This window comes from Ichthyophthirius multifiliis (assembly GCF_000220395.1).
Source record: "Ichthyophthirius multifiliis unplaced genomic scaffold scaff_1120509250264, whole genome shotgun sequence".
Classification (NCBI taxonomy): domain Eukaryota; phylum Ciliophora; class Oligohymenophorea; order Hymenostomatida; genus Ichthyophthirius; species Ichthyophthirius multifiliis.
This window is the reverse complement of record NW_004086932.1, coordinates 25,649-45,117: the sequence shown is the minus strand read 5'-3', so window position 1 is coordinate 45,117 and position 19,469 is coordinate 25,649. Positions and strand designations below refer to the sequence as shown.

At 18.8% G+C, this 19,469-nt stretch overlaps 3 protein-coding genes across 3 annotated transcripts, besides 29 other annotated features; 2 read left to right on the top strand and 1 right to left on the bottom strand. All coding sequences in view use genetic code 6, as the record gives it.

Annotated features, from left to right (window-relative positions):
* Nucleotides 1-408: 408 nt before the first annotated feature.
* Nucleotides 409-442: a microsatellite.
* A 107-nt stretch (nucleotides 443-549) lies between these two features.
* On the top strand, nucleotides 550-1,526 carry IMG5_206857 (hypothetical protein; the record flags this gene model as incomplete). Its single annotated transcript, XM_004037135.1, has 2 exons — nucleotides 550-707; nucleotides 758-1,526. The coding sequence occupies 2 exons, from the start codon at nucleotides 550-552 to the stop codon at nucleotides 1,524-1,526; spliced, it is 927 nt and encodes a 308-aa protein (XP_004037183.1).
* A 1,028-nt stretch (nucleotides 1,527-2,554) lies between these two features.
* IMG5_206856 (hypothetical protein) lies at nucleotides 2,555-3,401 on the bottom strand (the record flags this gene model as incomplete). The annotated part of the gene is made up of 1 exon (XM_004037134.1): nucleotides 2,555-3,401. A coding segment is annotated over one exon (639 nt), but the record flags the coding sequence as incomplete, so codon positions are not given.
* A 44-nt stretch (nucleotides 3,402-3,445) lies between these two features.
* Nucleotides 3,446-3,516: a microsatellite.
* A 937-nt stretch (nucleotides 3,517-4,453) lies between these two features.
* Nucleotides 4,454-4,510: a microsatellite.
* A 1,055-nt stretch (nucleotides 4,511-5,565) lies between these two features.
* Nucleotides 5,566-5,605: a microsatellite.
* Nucleotides 5,606-5,810: 205 nt separating this feature from the next.
* IMG5_206855 (hypothetical protein) lies at nucleotides 5,811-15,040 on the top strand (the record flags this gene model as incomplete). The annotated part of the gene is made up of 9 exons (XM_004037133.1): nucleotides 5,811-5,962; nucleotides 6,037-6,335; nucleotides 6,430-8,855; nucleotides 10,269-11,015; nucleotides 11,062-11,431; nucleotides 11,537-11,752; nucleotides 11,861-12,251; nucleotides 13,175-13,278; nucleotides 13,507-15,040. The coding sequence occupies exons 1-9, from the start codon at nucleotides 5,840-5,842 to the stop codon at nucleotides 15,038-15,040; spliced, it is 6,210 nt and encodes a 2,069-aa protein (XP_004037181.1). The 5' UTR covers nucleotides 5,811-5,839.
* Nucleotides 6,176-6,216: a microsatellite.
* Nucleotides 6,342-6,405: a microsatellite.
* Nucleotides 7,290-7,317: a microsatellite.
* Nucleotides 7,516-7,582: a microsatellite.
* Nucleotides 7,518-7,596: a microsatellite.
* Nucleotides 7,604-7,730: a microsatellite.
* Nucleotides 7,646-7,836: a microsatellite.
* Nucleotides 8,415-8,448: a microsatellite.
* Nucleotides 8,441-8,550: a microsatellite.
* Nucleotides 11,762-11,826: a microsatellite.
* Nucleotides 13,344-13,436: a microsatellite.
* Nucleotides 14,255-14,312: a microsatellite.
* Nucleotides 15,016-15,055: a microsatellite.
* A 62-nt stretch (nucleotides 15,056-15,117) lies between these two features.
* Nucleotides 15,118-15,193: a microsatellite.
* Nucleotides 15,120-15,196: a microsatellite.
* A 761-nt stretch (nucleotides 15,197-15,957) lies between these two features.
* Nucleotides 15,958-16,013: a microsatellite.
* A 1,048-nt stretch (nucleotides 16,014-17,061) lies between these two features.
* Nucleotides 17,062-17,106: a microsatellite.
* A 554-nt stretch (nucleotides 17,107-17,660) lies between these two features.
* Nucleotides 17,661-17,775: a microsatellite.
* Nucleotides 17,684-17,777: a microsatellite.
* Nucleotides 17,684-17,790: a microsatellite.
* A 466-nt stretch (nucleotides 17,791-18,256) lies between these two features.
* Nucleotides 18,257-18,295: a microsatellite.
* Nucleotides 18,266-18,323: a microsatellite.
* Nucleotides 18,272-18,323: a microsatellite.
* An 893-nt stretch (nucleotides 18,324-19,216) lies between these two features.
* Nucleotides 19,217-19,250: a microsatellite.
* Nucleotides 19,251-19,258: 8 nt separating this feature from the next.
* Nucleotides 19,259-19,311: a microsatellite.
* Between the last annotated feature and the right edge of the window lie 158 nt (nucleotides 19,312-19,469).

Genomic DNA, 19,469 nt, shown 5'->3' with positions numbered 1-19,469 from the left:
TGTAAATATTAAAAGGAATTAATAATATATTTAATTTTAAACATATAAATAGAATAAAGTTTTATTGTATGTTTCTAAAAGATTATAGTTTAATATTTAAAATTAAAATGTAATTTATAAATGAGTTTTTAATTGCGAGTTTTTTTTTTTTTTTTGGTTTTTAAAATTAATTAAAGTAATATTTTTTTTTTTAATTTTTTAAAAAAGAAATTTATTAATATCATAAGATTATATAATTAATTAATATATAATAATACTTAAATAAAAAAAACGAAATTTAATTAATATTATTGAAAAAAATTATTATGTTATTAATGTTTTTATTTGAAATAAAAATATTTATTTTATTTATTTATAATTTTTAATAGATTTATATTTTATTTTATATAAATATAAAATAAAAATGATAAAATATTATTTAATAAAAAATATTTTTTAATAATTAAAAAATACATTTAAATTTTGTAATGTAATTCTTTCTAAAACTAATAAAGTAAACAAAAAAAATAAAAAAAAATACAAAAACTTCATAATACATTTCGAAAGGAAATGAAATAATTAACAAAACCAGAATTTTTAAAAAACCCACAAAAATATTACCCTTAAAAGGTTTTCGAAAAATACGGTTATACTCGTCATATATGTCCAAAATGTTCAAATAACTATTGGCGAATTTCCCCTTCTTAAAATACCTGCGGAGATTCTTAGTATTTATAAAATAAACAAAAAAAATAAAAATATATAAATTTTGTATTAGATGTACTGGAAAATATACATTTATAGGCGAGAAAACTGGAATTGGTATATAAAAAAAAGTCACATATACAGAAGCTTGGAAAATATTCGAAAAATCATTAAATAATGCAAGAATTTAATGTAAAACTGTCCCCAGATACCCAATAGTAGCTCGTTGGAGAAATGATGTTGATTTCGTCGCGGCTGGAATCTATTGTTTTTAGCCTTATTGTATGACTGGGGAGCTTTAACCGCCTGAAAACCCCCTTATATAGCCTTAGTTTTGTGTAAGATTTAATGATTTGGATAATATTGGGCTAACTGGGAGACATTATAGTGGTTTTGTGATGCTAGGCATATAATGTTTTAATTATCCAGGAAAATACATATTTTTTAGTGAGGAATGTGTTGAATTTAATATAGAATGGCTCACAAAAGGGCTAGGAATCAAGAAAGAAGAAATAACTTTCGTAGAAGATGTTTGGTGTGGGGGAGGCAACTTAGGGACTTCGATTGAATTTTTCGTAAAAGGTCTAGAAGTGGGAAATATGGTATTTATGTAATATAAATATTCCCCAAACGGAGATATATGGCCACTAGAAACTACAGTTATAGACGTCGGAATCGGCTTAGAAAGGATTCCTTGGGTACTTAATGGTAGTTATAATTCTTATGTTGATACTTTTGGAAGATCGTATGCTTATTTAGTTGATAAATTAGGGGTTTTAATAATAAAAAGATGGGTTTTGGGAATAAATAGGACCTTTTATGTGTATTTTAAATAGCGATGAAGTGGAAAATATAGACTAGTGTTGGGAATTAATTAAAGAAAGAAGTCGTTTTAAGGGAAGCTTAGGTGAATTAAAATAATTTGTTTAACAAACGAAAGATATTTTTGTTATTTTGGATCATACTAGAACTTTTTTAGTGGCAGTTTAGATGGATGTCTCCCTTCTAATGTAGGGGGAGGGAGTAATATTAGAAATATACTAAGAAGGTGTTTTGGTATATTAAAAAAAAAAGGATGGCTCAATATTTTGAAAATGGAAGGGTTTTTGAACATTTTTTAAGAACATTTAAAGGATTTGGAAGGTATATATGGAAAATTTGAGGAATTTAAGAGTTTTTAAGATATTGTTTTGATGGAATTTTAAAAATGGGAAAATAAAGATAATTTAGAGAAATAATAAGTAATTAAATTATTTGAAAAAAGCTAAAGCCTTGATTAATGGATTTTAGCAATTGAAAGTTACGGGATTTAGCCTGATTTTATTGAAGAAGTTTTAAATTTGGAGCCGCCAGCGAATTTATGGTATGAATTAGAAAATAGGAAAATGAGGATTACTAAAAAAATTAAATAGTCTATGATTAAAATTCCTTAGAATTTACCAGAAACTATCGAAGATAAAGAAAATATTGAGTTTATATCGAAAATAATACATATATAGGAATATAATATTGATTGTTCTTTTTTAATTTTAGAAAAAAGCTGCTTTTATCCAACTTCTGGTGGATAATTACACGACATGGGCATTTTGGAAATTCCTGAAAAAAATATAGCTTTAAATGTAATTAATGTAGAAAAAATCGGGAAATATATAATACATATAATTTAAAAAGACTAAAAAATTCAAAACTTAACCAACAATGAAAATATAAAAGGAAAAGTGGATAAAAAAAGGAGAAATATACTCAAAAATCACCATACGGCTACTCATATTCTCTTTGCAGCTTCACGAAAGGTTTTAGGACCTCATATATGGTAAAACGGGGCTAAAAAAACAACAGAATAAGCACATTTAGACATTACGCATTTTCGAGGTTTATCTAATGAAGAATTGAAGGAAATCGAGATTGAGGCAAACAGTATTATTTAGAAAAATGTGAAAATTTAAAAATAAATAATGTCTAAAAGAGAAGCTGAATCTCTTTATGGGTTCAGACTTTATTAAGGAGGGATTGTGCCTGGAAATAAGCTAAGAATAGTGAATATTGAAGGGGTGGATGTGGAGGCATGTTGCGGTACTCACTGCGATTTCACAGGAGAAGTTTAGAAAATAAAGATTCTAAAGAGTAATAGAATTTCTGATGGGGTTGTGAGACTTTATTATGTGGCCGGGGATAGATGTAGGTAATAAAATGAGGAAGATGAGGCTATTTTGAACAGTTTGTAGAAAATGTGGGGTGTTTAAAGGGATGAAGTGGTCAAAACTGCTTAGGGTATTTTTAAAGATTATAAATAGTTTAAAAAAATCGTGGAGGGTTAAAAAGTGGAAATTTTAGAATTGAAAATGGAAAGATTTTTGGAGTAAAAAAATTGGGATTTTGCTTTAGGGAAGTGTAGTGGTGAAAATTAGGCGACTTTTTATATTTCATAAATGGGAAGATTTGTGGTAAAAATGAAGGATTTAAATAAAGGAGTCGTTTTATTATCTGAATAGTGTATTTTTGGATAGTTTGGAAGTATTAAATTGATTGATTTTGAAGATTTTTAAAGGTATTTAAAATAGGAATTATAATTAAAAGGTGAATTTAAAAAAATAAGCAATTAAATAAGTTACAAAGGAGTTAAATGCGATAATGTTTTATAGTTTGTATTTATTGGTGATAATATTAATTAGAATTAAGTTTTAAATTATTTAAATTAAAAATATAAGAGTGTTAAGTTATGAGTTAAAATAAATAAATATATTTGTATAAAGATAAAAAAATATATATAAATATATATATTTAGATATATATATATATATATATATATATATATATATATTTAATATATATCATTCATTTTATATTAAATATTTTTTAATTTTTAACATTACACCCATTAAATTTTATAATAAATATGTATTATTTAGAAAAAATATAAATAAATCATTTTTAATAATAATTATTTTATTTGAATAAAATATATTTATATAATAATAATTAGTTTAAATTGCATAAATATAGTAATATATATATAAATTAAAATAAAAAAATGATTTTCTCAATAATATTATTCTTTATTTTAGATATAAATATAAAAGTAGCAAACTCTAGCCGATTTGATTAATATTTTTAAATATTAAATGAATACAATGATTATTTTTAAAACTACACAACTATAAACATAATAAATTAAATTTAAAACGCACTTTCCATTGAATAATATTTTACAACTCCGCTAATCCAAAATGAAAAAAAAAAGCAAAAACTTCAATTAGAAATTGAAGAAGAAGAAAAATAGAAATTCGAACTATAAAATATACTTTAAAAAAAAAGATAAAAATAATAATAATTTGAGGTAAATTAAACAAGATAATTGTAATAAAACAATGACAATATTACAGCAAATGGAGACTATGATTTATAATTTTAATGTTAAAAAAGTTCAAAGCAAGTCGTTATATAATAAAAAATCTATATATGTGAGAATAAAAAAATATCGAAATCGGATTATGATTAATTATCAGATTAAAAAAAACAGCTATGTGTAGTTTAAGAAGAGAAAAAAAACGCGTGTTTATGTCCGAAAGATCGAGTGGGTAAATATTGCACTAAAGAAACAAAAATTTAATGTAAAATAACAGTTATAAATCAACATACATGCCCAATTTTCAACAATTTTAATTTCGTTTCGGAATATGGTGGATTTCCTCCTTGTATATAAATAAAACCTGATGATCTTTATTATATAAGAGTTATATAAAAAATAAAATAAAAATAATTTAATAACATATATATATATATATATATATATATATATATATATATATAATTAATTTATATATATTCATATTTTTTTTTATTATATAAAAATAAAGGCAAATGCTTAATGTTAAAATATGATTATTCGTAATGGACCAAAAATATATGATGTAGAGGAAGAACATACAATTTTATATGATGAAGTGCCTTTAGGAGAAGATCCTAATAGTTGGTAGAGGTTTGAAAGGTTTGATTATGTAGTTGATAATTAGAATCTTTATATAGGAAGGATGAGAGATTTTACTCCTCAAATTAATTTCATTAATTGGAATGTTTTAAGCAATTCAAATAGTGAAAATTACATTAATAGATATAATTTGACAATTGATTAATTAACTGGGAATGCCTCATTTTATATTGTTATTGATTTTTCTAAATTAAGTGATTAAATAGCTACTGTAGGAAGATATACGATGTAGTTAAATATTATTGAAATATATTAAAATGAGTTTATTAAAGATGCTTTTATTATTAAATCTTCAAACGTTTAAAATATTATTTTAGATAATGAATTATATGTGGAACCTAAATAAAAATAATCCAAGAATATTTTATTAATTATATTAATTAGTATTTTAATTTTTATTGCTGTTGTGATTTTTGCTTTTACTATTTATATAAGCTATGTTTAACGTAGAATGAAATCAAATAATAATATATTTTAAATACAAAATGGAATTAACGGAAGATTAAATGAACATTCGGAATATTAATAATGAGTGAGATATATAATTTTTTAAAAATATTTTTATTTGTTTGTATTTTTAAAATATATATATATATTTATTGACAATACTATTTTATTTAATTTTAAGTATTCAGATTTCTCTATATTAATAAAAATTAAAAAATATTATTATTATTTTTTATTAAGATGATTTTTTAAAAATATTTATAATTTTTTTAAAAAAAATTTATTTATATAAAAAAATACTTTTCTTTGAAAAAAATACAATAAAAATATTTCAACGTAAAATTTTTAATAACAAAACATAAATTTTGTTTATTTTTTTATTTAGTTTAATTAAATAATGCAATATATAATTTTCTTTATTAAATAACTATATATATATATATATTTTTAAATATATTAAATAATTTAAATAATTCATATAATTTATTCGTTGTTGATTAAAATAGAAATGAAAAAAATAAATTACCATTAAAAAAACGAATTAGGTTAACATATTTAATAAAAATATATCAAAAATAAAACACTAATCTATATTAAAAATATATATGTATTTTGAAATTTATAAAAATTCAAAAATTAAAAAAAGAATAAGGAAATTAATGGGTAGATAGATTAAAAAGTATATTTAGTGAATAAATAAATCTAGATTAAAGTGATAATATGAATTATAATACAAATACTAGCCAAGAAGATTTTCAAAATAACAATTTTTCTGATTTTTCGGAAAATGAAAACGACGAAGATTTAATTATTTAACAAAAAAATATATAAGAAAAGCAAGCAGTATTTTTTTTAATTATAAATTAAAATAAAAATCGTTAAAAATTAACATATACAAATATATATTTAAAACATAGAAATTAGAATTATTTAAAAAAATATAAGAGGCAATAATTGATGATAGTTTTGATTCGTATTAAAGCTCAATAGAAAGTTAAAATAACATTATTAATAAAATAAAACATAATTAAATTGTGAATAAATACATAAAAAAAGTATAAGAAGAACTAAATGATGAATATAATGAAGAATATAATAAAATTAATCCAAAATATTGTTTAAAAGTATTTGAGATGAATATTTTTGAAAAAATATAAAAGTACCCTGAAAAAACAATAATATAAATAATTTACAAATAATTATAATTTATAAGAAAGTAAACATATATATATATATATATATATATATATATATATTTCTATATACATATTTTTAAATATATATATTTTATTTATTAAAAAATTATATAGTTTGATTTCATATATAGCTTTAAAAATAATTAAAAGTTAATTTTTTGATAATTTAACAATTTTAGTAATCATTTTTAATTCAATAGTATTGGCTTTTGATGATCCTACCAGCGATAATGATAATATAGCTTAATTAGATATGTTTTTTCTTATTTTTTATACATTAGAAATGTGCTTAAAGATACTTGCTTTAGGTTTTGTATTTAATAAAAGATCTTATTTAAGGGATACATGGAATCTGTTGGATTTTATAATTGTTTCTTCTGGATATTTATCTTATTTACTAATTTCTAATAGTAATGTGAATTTGAGTTCTTTGAGGTCTTTGAGAGTTTTGAGGCCTTTAAGAACTATTTCTAGTGTAAAATCTTTAAAGAAAATACTCAGTGGTCTATTTAGGGCTGTGCCTTTTTTGAAGAATTCGCTTATTGTAATGCTTTTTTTTTACATTATTTTTGCTATTGGTGGTTTATAATTATTTAGTGGAGCCTTAAAAAAAAGATGCTTAGAACTAGAAACTGGAATTGAATATGATTATGATGATAATAATTAATATGCTTTTTGTGTGACATCAAATGATTGTCAATAGTATGATAGTTAAAAAAGATTCATTTGTGGGAAAATTATAGGAAACCCAAATTATGGGATTATGAATTTTGATACTTTTGGTTGGTCTTTTTTGACAGTTTTTTAAGTTGTGACAATGGAAGGGTGGAACGATATTATGAGAGGTATTTAGTAGACTTTTTCAATGTGGTCGATATTTTATTTTATTGGAGCAATTTTTATTGGGACGTTTTTTTTAACGAATTTAACTCTGGCTATTATTTCGGTCAGTTATAATTAGTAATCACAAATTGAAGAAAAAGAAAAAGAAAAAGAAAAAGATAATACTTCAGGAAAAAAATCGAAAGGGTTTGATTTAGAGACTTTAAAGTAGAAAGGGGCATATATTTCAAATAAAATTTTATATAAATAGACGGAAGAAAAGAATGATAATAAAAAAAATAATGGGTTTTAGTTAATATTGACGAACTTATTTAATAAAAGAAATCTATCAAAAAGATTAGATAATTAAAAGGAAACTAATAAATAAAATATTGAAAAAATAAAAAATATAAATACAAATAATAATAATATAACAAATATTAATGCAAATATTAAAAAGAATAACAATAATAGAAATATTATTACAAATAATAATATAAATAGAGCAAATAATAATAATAATATAAATGATACTAAAAATATAAAAAAATTAGATAATACATATAATAACATAAATAATAATATTAATAATAGTAATGAAAATTATAATTATAATAGTGATAATAATGAAAATAATGATAATAATGATAATAATGTTAATGATAATATTAATAATAATAATAATTAATATAATGATAAAAATTCAAATTAAAACAATATATTGCTTACATAAAATATTGATGAATTTTTAATTAATTAAGTATAAAATGAAAGTTTTCATGAAAAAGCAAAAATGGATAATATTATTAGCTCTTAATATTAAAAAACTAATAATATTTTAATGAATAATAAAAAAAGAATTTAACTGAAAATACCTAATATAAATTTTATAAATAATATATGTAATTCGCCTTTATAAAGACAGCAATCAAAAATTAAATTTTTTGGTACAGAATTAAATAATAAATAAATTATAAATAAAAATACAAATTTTATAGATTAACAAAAAAATGCAAAAAATTAAAACTTAATAACTATAATTAATAATAATAATAATAATACTGAAATAGTTCTAAATAGTCCTAGCATTTAATAAGAAAATAGTCTCAATAATAAAAAAGATTAAAAAAAATATTAAAGGTAAATGTCTATAATTCCAAATAAATTAGACACAAAAATAATTGCAAAATAAACTTAAAGGTAATCTAAATAAATACAAACAAAAATTGTTGGAAAAATAAATAATATTTCCATATAAAATTAAAACATTAAATAAAAATAGATTTAGTAGATTTAATAGATTTAATAGATAATAATATAATAATAATAATAATAATAATAATTATAATAATAGTAATAATTTTAATAATTGTAATAATAGTAATAATAGTAATAATAGTAATAATAGTAATAGTAATAAATATAAAATCTTTATTGGAATATTAATTAAGGTATAATGTTAGAAAATTAATAATCCAAACCTTATTAAATATAAATTTCAAGCAGCAACTAAATAAATAGTAAATAAGACTTAAAATTTAGTAATACAATACTAAATTCATAGTAGAGTTTTCCTAAATAATAGGAATTTGAATAAAATCCTTAAAACAATCAAACATTAAATAAAATTAATTAATAAGTTATAATAACTAATTAATAATAATCTCATTCATAAATTGTAAATGACAATTATGAAGATGATTTTTTATAAAGAATTTGTTAGATAGTTGAATAGGATGAGAAAGATAGTTTCAAAAGTGGTGATTCTTCAATTGAAATGAATATTTATTAAAATCCTATTAATATAAATAGTTTAAAATAATAGAAAAAAAATAATAAATAAATTGAATTTGGGGGTACTAAAGTTAGTTTAGAGAGAAAAATAAACTCATATGGCTAAGCTTAAATTTAATTCGAAAATTAAGATGAATAAGTTTCCCATTTTTCAATAGAGAATCAAAATATATATTTAAATTCTGAAAAAAAAACTTATCCTAAAGAAAATGTAGAATTCTTATAATAAACTTAAATGGAAACTATTCCTATTAAGAAAAAAAATAAGAGAAAAGAAGAGAATTAAATTAAAAATTTATCAGAGAAAAAAAAGACTAGGAGAATTACTCTGAAAGTTGATTTATTGAAAAAAAAAACTATTATAGATAATAATAATTAAAAATTAAAAAGATAAGAAACTAAACGATTAAGTAAAAGACTAAATTTAAAAATGATTTAAAAAACTAAAACAGAGATAAACGAAGATAATGAATTTAATGCTTTTAACCCTCAATATATGAAAGCCATGGCTGTTTTTAGTAATTTAAATGAATTTCATTTCGAAGATGTATTACCTTCTAAAAAGAAGAAATAAAAGGAGATTAAAAAATAAAAAAGGATGTTCAGAATTAAATAGATAAAGTTTACTATTTAATATGTTTAATTGAGAAAATAAATCAGTAAAGTGAAAACTTTGAAAAATTTAAGGGCTAATTTCAATATAATTCCTTGTAAATAGACTATCAGGGTTTTATAAATGAAATAAAATTAATAAGATGAGTATATTAGGGAAAATGCGAATTAATAGAAATTTTTAGACGACGAAAATAATTCAATAAAGTAATAAGAACCAAAGATAAATTAATAAAATGACGTTTTTTATAAAAAAAAATCTACTCAATAATAAACTCTGTAAAATCAAAATGTCATAAATCATTCAGATAGTGGTTTTAATAAAAATGCTTAAGCTAGTCCTAATATAAAAAATTAGTTTTTAAATAAACTCAATTAAACTTTTAATCCATAAAATAAATTATAATACTAAGATAGTTTTAATAAAGTCAATAATAGTTTTTAAAATAAACAGTGCAAAAACTAAAAAAAAATTGATAAAATGAAAAAAAAACTCAACATAGATAATCCCATTTTTAAATGGGATTTGAAAAAGGCCAACTAATTAATTTTTTAAAAAATCCCTGAAAATGCCAATATAAATAAAGAAGAAAAAAAAAAAGATACAACCGAAAATAAAAAAGAAGAGAATTTAAATTTCTCCTTTGATTTATTCGCAAGCAACCAAAACCTTAAAGCTTTAAAAAAAGATAATATTCAATCTACAAATAACATAGAAAAGGAAGATCCTTAAGAACTCCAAATCCTAAGATTCGCTCTCGAACCAATTGAAAAACCTTATAATAATATCAGAAAAAACGAACTTTTGAATGCTGAGAAAAATTATAATTTCACTATTGAAGTACCCTGGTCTTTAGAGGAAGTTTTATAGCAAAGTTCCTATAGTAAGTCTGCTCATTAATATAAATAAATACTTTAATCATTGACTTATAAAACGAAAGATTTAGATTAATTCGAAGGCGGTGTTATTGGAATTATATTTGCTGTAAGGAGAATAGTTAAGAAGTTTGTACTTTCGAAATATTTCGATAATTTTATAATGTTATGTGTAGTCATGAATACTGTAGTTTTGGCTTTGGATGGGGTCATGAGTGATTAAGGGGAATATATTTTGAATTAATTTAATTTTTCTTTTACAATTATTTTCACTATAGATATGGGATTGAAGCTATTTGGAATGGGAGTGATTGAATATATAGCGGATAAAATGAATATTTTTGATTCAATTATTGTTTCCTTGAGTCTTGTAGAATTACTTATTTTAAATGATGGAACGTCTTCGAATACTAGTAAATTTTCAGCTTTTAGATCTATTAGAATTTTGAGAGTTTTTAGGGTATTAAGAGTCACTAGGTTAATTAGGAGTTTGTAGTTTATGAAAATTATGATGGAAGCCATTTCGAGTAATATCTCGAGTTTTATTTATATTCTGTTACTATTGATTTTATTTATATTTATTTATTCTTTATTAGGTTTATATTTTATATAAATTTATGTTTGTATGTATTTGTTTTTTAGGAATGTAAACTTTTGGTGGTTAGTTTAATTAAAAAGAAGCTGGAAGAATGAATTTTGATAGTTTATAGAATGCAGCATTAAGTGTATTTTAAATAATGACTATGGAAAATTGGAATGATATAGAAACTTCATGTTTAACTTCAAATATTAATCCTATTGTTAGTTTGCTATATTTAATAAGTTGGATTTTTGTTGGAAATTATGTACTTTTGAACTTACTTTTAGCAATTGTAATGGATTCTTTCAATTAAGAAGGACTGGATAAAGAAAAAGAAGAATATTTTTAAGGTTTAGATGTAAAGGAAGATATAGATTTTAATAATGTAAATGATGCTACATAACTTTTGAATCAATCAATTGGTTATTTAATGTAATCTGGGTATACTTAGAATTTATAATATAGTTAAGGCTTTAATTAAAAAAAAAATACATATAATTTAAACGAAAAATAATCATTAAAAAAATCTTAGATAAGTTCGAAAAAAGAATTCGATTAAAATTCAAAAGAAGAATATATGGAAAATAATATAAATGATAACATTGATAATGATTAAAATAAAAAATAAAAAAAATAAGATTTCGAAGATATAAAATGTAAAAAAGCTTGGTTTATTTTTAGTTAATAAAACAAAATAAGAATACAAGCATATAGAATAGTTAAACATAAATAATTTGAAAGTGGTATATTGGTGTAACATAAATATATATATATAAATATATATTATTTATATATATATAAATATATATATATATATATATATTATACCTACATAATATTTATAATTTTTTTTATTCATAGTCTTATAATATTAACCTCTATAAAGCTAGTAATTGATACATATTTTAATTCATCAAATCCTAGTGATTAATATGAAATATATTTAAGTAAGAAATTTGATATTATTTTTACTGTGTTTTTCGCTACTGAAGCTTTTTTGAAAGCCTTATCATTTGGTTTTATTTTAGATAAGAATTCTTATTTACGTGAAGAATGGTCTTAATTGGATTTTTTTATTGTTGTCAGTAGTTTAATTGACATTAGTGTAGAATCAATAAACCTTAGTGTTGTAAAAATACTAAGACTTTTACGTACTTTACGTCCTTTAAGATTTATATCCCATAATCGTTCCATGAAATTAATCGTAACTGCTTTATTGGAGTCTGTTGGTGGTATTGTGAACGTAGTTTTGGTTTTAATTTTAATTTGGTTAATGTTTGCTATATTAGCTATTAATTTAATGAAAGGGAAACTATAATACTGTGAATTTCCTTCAAACTATACCTTTACTGATGACTCTTAATATTAAATACATTAATATTAATGTAATTTAATAAATGGGGCTTCTTGGAAGACTAGAGATACTAATTTTGACAATATATGGAATGGAATGTTGACTCTTTTTGTACTTTCTACACTTGAGGGATGGCCAAATTATTTATTTTATTTTTTAGATGCCGATGAAGTTGGTCCTGTTAAAAACAACAGTTATTATTTTGTCATTTTTTCGTGGTTTTTATTTTCATTGGCAGTTTGTTTTTATTAAATCTATTTGTAGCTATTATGTCCTTTAATTATAATTTAGCCTCTAAAAAATCAAAAAATCAATACCTTACCGATAGCTAAGCTTAATGGATTGAATTGCAAAGGCTTATTTTGAAGTCTAATCCTGATTATTTATCTTTAAAACCGCCTGATAATAAGTATATATTCTATGTCTGGAAATTTTGCGAGTCTTCCATTTTAGATACAATAGTGATGATTTGTATAATCTTAAATATTGTGACTATGGGAATGGCTTATGAAACTGCTCCTATTACTTATAATGATATATTGAATAATATAAATACTTTTTTTATGGCTGTTTTTATAATAGAGGCTTTATTGAAAATGATCGCATATGGAATTAGGGGGTATTTTTACAAGGGATGGAATCAGTTTGATTTTTTTGTAGTTATGACTTCTATTTTAGATATTATTATGAGTTTCACTGGAAATAGTTTTATTAACTTTCTTAAAATAGGACCTTAGATAGCTAGAGTTTTTAGAGTTTTAAGAGTTTCCAGGTTATTTAAATTAATAAAAAGCTTTGAGAATTTATAAAAAATAATATAGACAGTTATTTATTCTTTACCTTCTTTATTAAATGTTACGGCTTTATTATTTTTAGTTTATTTCATTTTTTCAATCTTGGCTGTTTTTTTATTTGGAGATATAAAGTAAATCAATAATTATAAAAATAATATATAAATACAATAAAAAGTATATTTAAAATGTATATACGTATATATATAAATGTATATATGTAAATAAAGATATTTATATATATATAAATATATATATATATATATATATATATATATATATATATAAATATTAATTTATTTATAATTATAACCATTTACATATTTATGATATATAATTCATTTTATCTTTTTTATTTTTAGATAAGGAACTTTAATATCTAATGATAGAAATTTTTCTAATTTTCATTAATCTTTAAATTTGTTATTTATATGCAGTACAGGTGAAAATTGGTATATTTATATGTTTGATTTAATACATAGTGGTAATAGTTGGGCTTCTTTATTTTTTATAGCTTTTATTATTGTGGTTTAATTTGTAATGATGAATTTATTTATTCTTATTATTGTAGATTAATTTGAATAGAATTATATTAATAGTGATAATCCTTTGAATGAATTTAAGGAATTTGAGGAAAACTTTAAGAGTGTTTGGGCTAAATATACTTAAAAAAATCATGGAATTAAAATTAGTGAAAGACTTTTAACAGATTTATATTTAGAATTAAAAATGCCTTAAGGATTTGAGTATAAATAAAAAGAAAATGCTTTCAGAGAAAAAATAAAGGAAAATTTTAAAGATATAAAAAATGAAGAATTAGAATAAAAAGTAGAAAAATTTAAAGTCTAATAAAAGTAAATAGCTGCTAAAAATATTATGTAAATGAATATTATTTGTGATTATGAAGAAGGATATGTATACTTTAATGAACTTATGTTTTTTATATAAAAATATTCATTAATTGATAGTATTTATGATGTTAATAATCAATATAAAATATAGGAAAATAAAGAGTATGCTTAAAAGTATTATAAAGGACTGGAATTAATAAAAAATGAAGAAAAAAATACATTCAAAAGAATTAATATTAAAAGAAAAAAAGTAATAATAATATATATATATATATATATATATATATATATTATATGCATATATATAAATTTATATAATAATTTTATATAGTAAAATTTAGCCAAATAAAAAATTAGTTAATTAAAAGTCACTTAGGGTGTAAATCCAATTGTAAGTCGTTTATTTGTTGAAATGTCATATAAAAGTTGGAAGAAATATAGTTTACAAATTTAAAATAAACTATTAAACACTTTAATTGATTAAAATGATATTTCGAGCGAAAGTGATGATACTGATGAAGACTAAGAAATAGAAGAAAATTTTAGATCATAATAAGATATTTTTTTTAATATTAATACTGAAATAAAAGAGGAAAATGATAAAATTATTTTATTTAATATGTAAAAAAATTCTAATTAAAACAAAATTATTAAACGAGAAAATACTATAAAATTTCAACGGGAAGATATAAAACATACATTTATTCCTACTATTTTTAGTAGTTTTAATAATTTTTTCGTTTATTTACCTGATACGTAAATATACAAGGATGATTTTTTTGATTTTTAGGAGGATAATCTATATTATGACAGAAAAATTAAAGAAATTAATAAAAAAAATTAAGATAATAAATCGAAATGCCCGTCCCTTTAAAAATTTGATACTTAATTAAATAGTAGTAGTTGTATCTAAAATAATGATAAATTAAATACTCATATTGATAAAAAAGTTACATTACCTATTGAATTTGTTTTTCATAATTAAAATGAAAAAAAATTAAGTATAAATGAACATAAAATAAATGTTAAATTTAATTTAAAATGATTAAATATTAATTTATATTAATTTTTTTTATTTATTTAGGTTATTATATAATGTATTGTAAAAAAAAAGTTATTTATATATTTTTTATTTAATTTTAATAAAAATAATTTTTATTTTCTAATTTATTAAAAATATTTTTCTATTTAATATTTAATAGATTTAAATATCCTATCAAAAATATAATAATATAATGAAAATCTTAAAAAAGAAGAAATTTTATAAAATTATTTATAAATAATTAACTTAAAAATGATAATAATTAAAATATAAATAAAATTAATTTTTAAAAAACGAAATAAAATTTTCATGAAAATGATTTATAATTTTTTTATTTTTAAAAAATAAAATAAAACAAAATAAAAAAATTAGTTTTTATTATATTAATACTATATACTTAAAATAAATATTTATAATTTTAAAAAACTAAAAATAAAATAGATTAATTAAAGAAAATATTTTTTAAAATAAATCTAGTTTATATTGATCTTATTTATAATTAGAAAAATAAATATATCATATAATATAAGTTGAGAAAAAATTATATTTTTTTAAATATAAATATCAGAAAAAAAAAAAAAAAAAACCATTTATATAAAAGTAATATATTCATACAAAAGAATTTATTTACTAATTATAAATTGTTTCTTATAAAGAATTTTAAATTTAATTATATTAAAAATAAGATTTTCCGCATTAATAATCTTTTTTTTTCTAAATATTTTTTTCAAGTAATTTATTATTATCGAAATCTTATAAATATTATAATTATTAATTTTTTCTTAAATCTATTTTAGCTATTGCATTTTATAGTCCAAACATTTCTAATGCTTTTTAAGATGCATAAATAATTGGAGTTTCTCCTTAATTATTTAATATATATTAAATCACCACCAGAATTAATTACCAAACTTATAATCTATATATATATATATATATATATATATATATATATATATATATATATAATTATATAATTTTTTTTTTTTAATAAATACATTTTCTTAATTTGATAAAAAAGCATAATGTAATGGCGTATTTCCTTCTAAATTTTTTATATTTGGATTTGCTATTTTATTAAGTATTAGCCATTAAACAAAATCTAATTTTTTAAATTTACAAGCAATATGTAAAGGAGTATTCTCTTAATTATCTTAAGTATTAATATCTTCTTACGAAAATCGAAATCCCATTTTAATGAATGTATCAAATGATTCGAATTATATCGAAAAGAATAATTTTTAAACTTTAAAACTATGCTATTTATTTTATAAAGGGGAATTAATATCTATTTATTAAGAAATACTTCTTAATTTTTACAAAGATTAATTTTTTTTCATAAAATTTACTTTTTAGTTTAATATATGTTCATTTTGGTCATTTTTTTATTTATTTAATAAATCTTTATTTACTGGAGATTAAATTTAAAAGGAAAAATTTTGTATTCTTTTTTTTATTTAGGATTTTTTTTCTATTATTATTTAATTGTTCGGTGTAAATACATCATTTACAAGGCTTTTTTTTCTTTAAAAAGATAAGTAAATTTAACTTATAGATGGATTTTTTTAATCAAAGGAAGCTTTTTTCTAAATTTTTATATATTAAGGTTATATATTTGTTATTTATTCAATTATTTATTTATATTAATGATTATATTAAGCTTTTTTTTAATCTTTAAATTTTTGGAATATTTTCTATTTATTTTTTTTACGAAAAAAGCTTTGTATTTTAATTATTGATTATATTTATTATTTATTATATGATTAATTTTTCGAGAAAAATTCGGTTTTTTCATTTTTTAAAATATCAGAAGGAGGGGGGCCTCCAGTATAAAAATTTAGGAAATTTTATTAGATTTCTTTAATTTTATTTTAATCGAATATTTTTGGTTTTTTTTAAAAAGAATTTATTAGTCTTTTTTATTTTCAATTTTTATACATAGTTTTGAAGGAAATTTATATGTTTTTTTATTATAATTTTACTATTTATTATTGCAAAGTATGTTTATTCGATTTTTTTAATATTTTTAAAATTCTTCTTTTCTTAATTTTAATATTTTCTATTCTTAAAGTTCATTCAAAGTCATCATTTATAAGTTTTATATGCAATTTATTACTTCATCAGATGTTTTTACCCTTTTAAAAATTAGTTTATAAACTCAGATCCTAATATATCTACATTAGGAAGCTTTATTTAGATTTTTTAAATATATTTTTAATATAGTCTTGTTTATTTTTGATGTATTTATTTTTTTTTTCTTATAATTATTAGAAAATTTTTTTTTTTTCACGAATTTCTTATTCTTTTTGTAAACATTTTTACTTTTAAATTAAAAATTATTATCGAGATTTTTTTAATTTAATCTTAATTTCTTCATAATTACTAATTATTTATTCGGCCAGGAAAATTTCCATCTAAAAATTAAAAATTAATATAAAATATATATATTATTATTATATTACTTCGTTTATTATTGAAGGATCGATAATATTTAAAATTTACTGAATTTTTTACTTATCTAAACATTAATTATATAATTAGCTAGTATTTGCTAAAAACTATAATTCTTCAAAACTTAAATTTTATTAATCTTGAAATTTAAAGAGTAAATTATCTAAATAAAAAATATAAAAATAATTAATATGAATATATATATAAATATAAAAATATATAAATATATAAATATATAAATATATATATTTATTTAAATATAGAAAAATATATATTAGATAAATATAAATATATTTATATATGTATTAGTTTAAATTTTAATATTTAAATATATTTACATATATTTTTATTATTTTTAATATATAACCTCTTTTTTTTATCCCTAAATTTTCTTATATACCTTTTTAAACGAAAGGTAAAAAGCTTATTTATAACCAATTTGATGATGCTATTTAATCATAATAAACATTTTTTTTATCATTTCTTATTTGTTAAAATTATTATTCGTTTTATTAGTCCCATTATTAAATGTTTTAGTTTTAGTTTTATTCTTTACTATCATTTTTTTTATATATTTTTAATTAATTAAGTTAGTTTTAAATTGAATAATTTCCATATTTTAACAAATTTTAAAAAATTTATTAAGTATAATCTTAATAATCATTTTTTTGAATTAATATTTAAATTTTTTCCTAATTTTTATTAATATTTCTTTCGTTTAAAATATTTTCAATCATAAATATATTTTCAAACTATAATCCATATTTAACATAAATGATATAAATATACATAATTAATATATATATATATTAAATATATTTATATAAATTAATATTTAAATATATTTTTTATGTAGTTAAATATATATATTTTTATTTTTCATTTAAATACTTCATTTATTTTAGATATAATTAAATTTTTTAACCTATATTTTAACATTTAATATTTTGATTTTATTTATAACCAATTATATTTTTAATTTTTTTAACTTTAATCATCATTTTTTTTTCTTTCTTGAATTTATACAATTTCGTTTAATTCAATTTTCTTATTCCAATTTTAATATATTTAATCTATTTTTTTCATTAAAGATTTACAAATATAATTTTTTTTATCTTCAATATTATCTTTATTTTTTATATTATCATAATTTATATTGAATATACTAAAAATACTTTTTAATTTTTAAAAAAATTATATACAATTAAATTTTTATTACTTGTCAGCTAAAATAAATTCTGCTTTATAATTTTAATTCTATTTTTTTATATTTTCTTCTACATTTTTTAATAGTAAGCATTATAGAATTATAGAAAGTAAAGGATTTATAATTTAATAAAAATTATCAAAATATATTGTTTTTTCTTTTATTTTTTCTAATGTATTATTATCAATTAAATTTAAAGATGTGCTTTACTATTTTTAAATATTATTTGCTTTATTTACATTACTTGAACGATTTCTTTTTTATTATGATGACAATTATTAATTATTTGATAAAAAATAATATAATTAATTCTAAAATTATTAAAATTTTTTATTTATGTCATATGTTTATTAAAATTGATTATTTTGGGGATTATATATTTCTGAATTTCTTACAGATGATAAAGATTATTTACTTTATTTATTAAATGAATTCATTTCTATAATATATAATAAGTAATTATATGATAAAATTAAAAAATAATTAAAAAAAATTATCAGTTTATAATAATAAATATATTTAAAATAAATAAAAAATAAATAAAGAATATAAATATAATGAAAATATATATATATATATATATATATATTAATATAATTATATATTATATTTATATTGTTTTTGTTTATATATACTGTTATTTTTTTAAACATACAATCAAAAATATAAAAATCTAATTTTATTTTACTTATTTTTTTATTAAAAAAAAAAAATATTAACAATATATATAAATAAATGTAAATCTTTATATATAACAAAAAATATATAAAATAA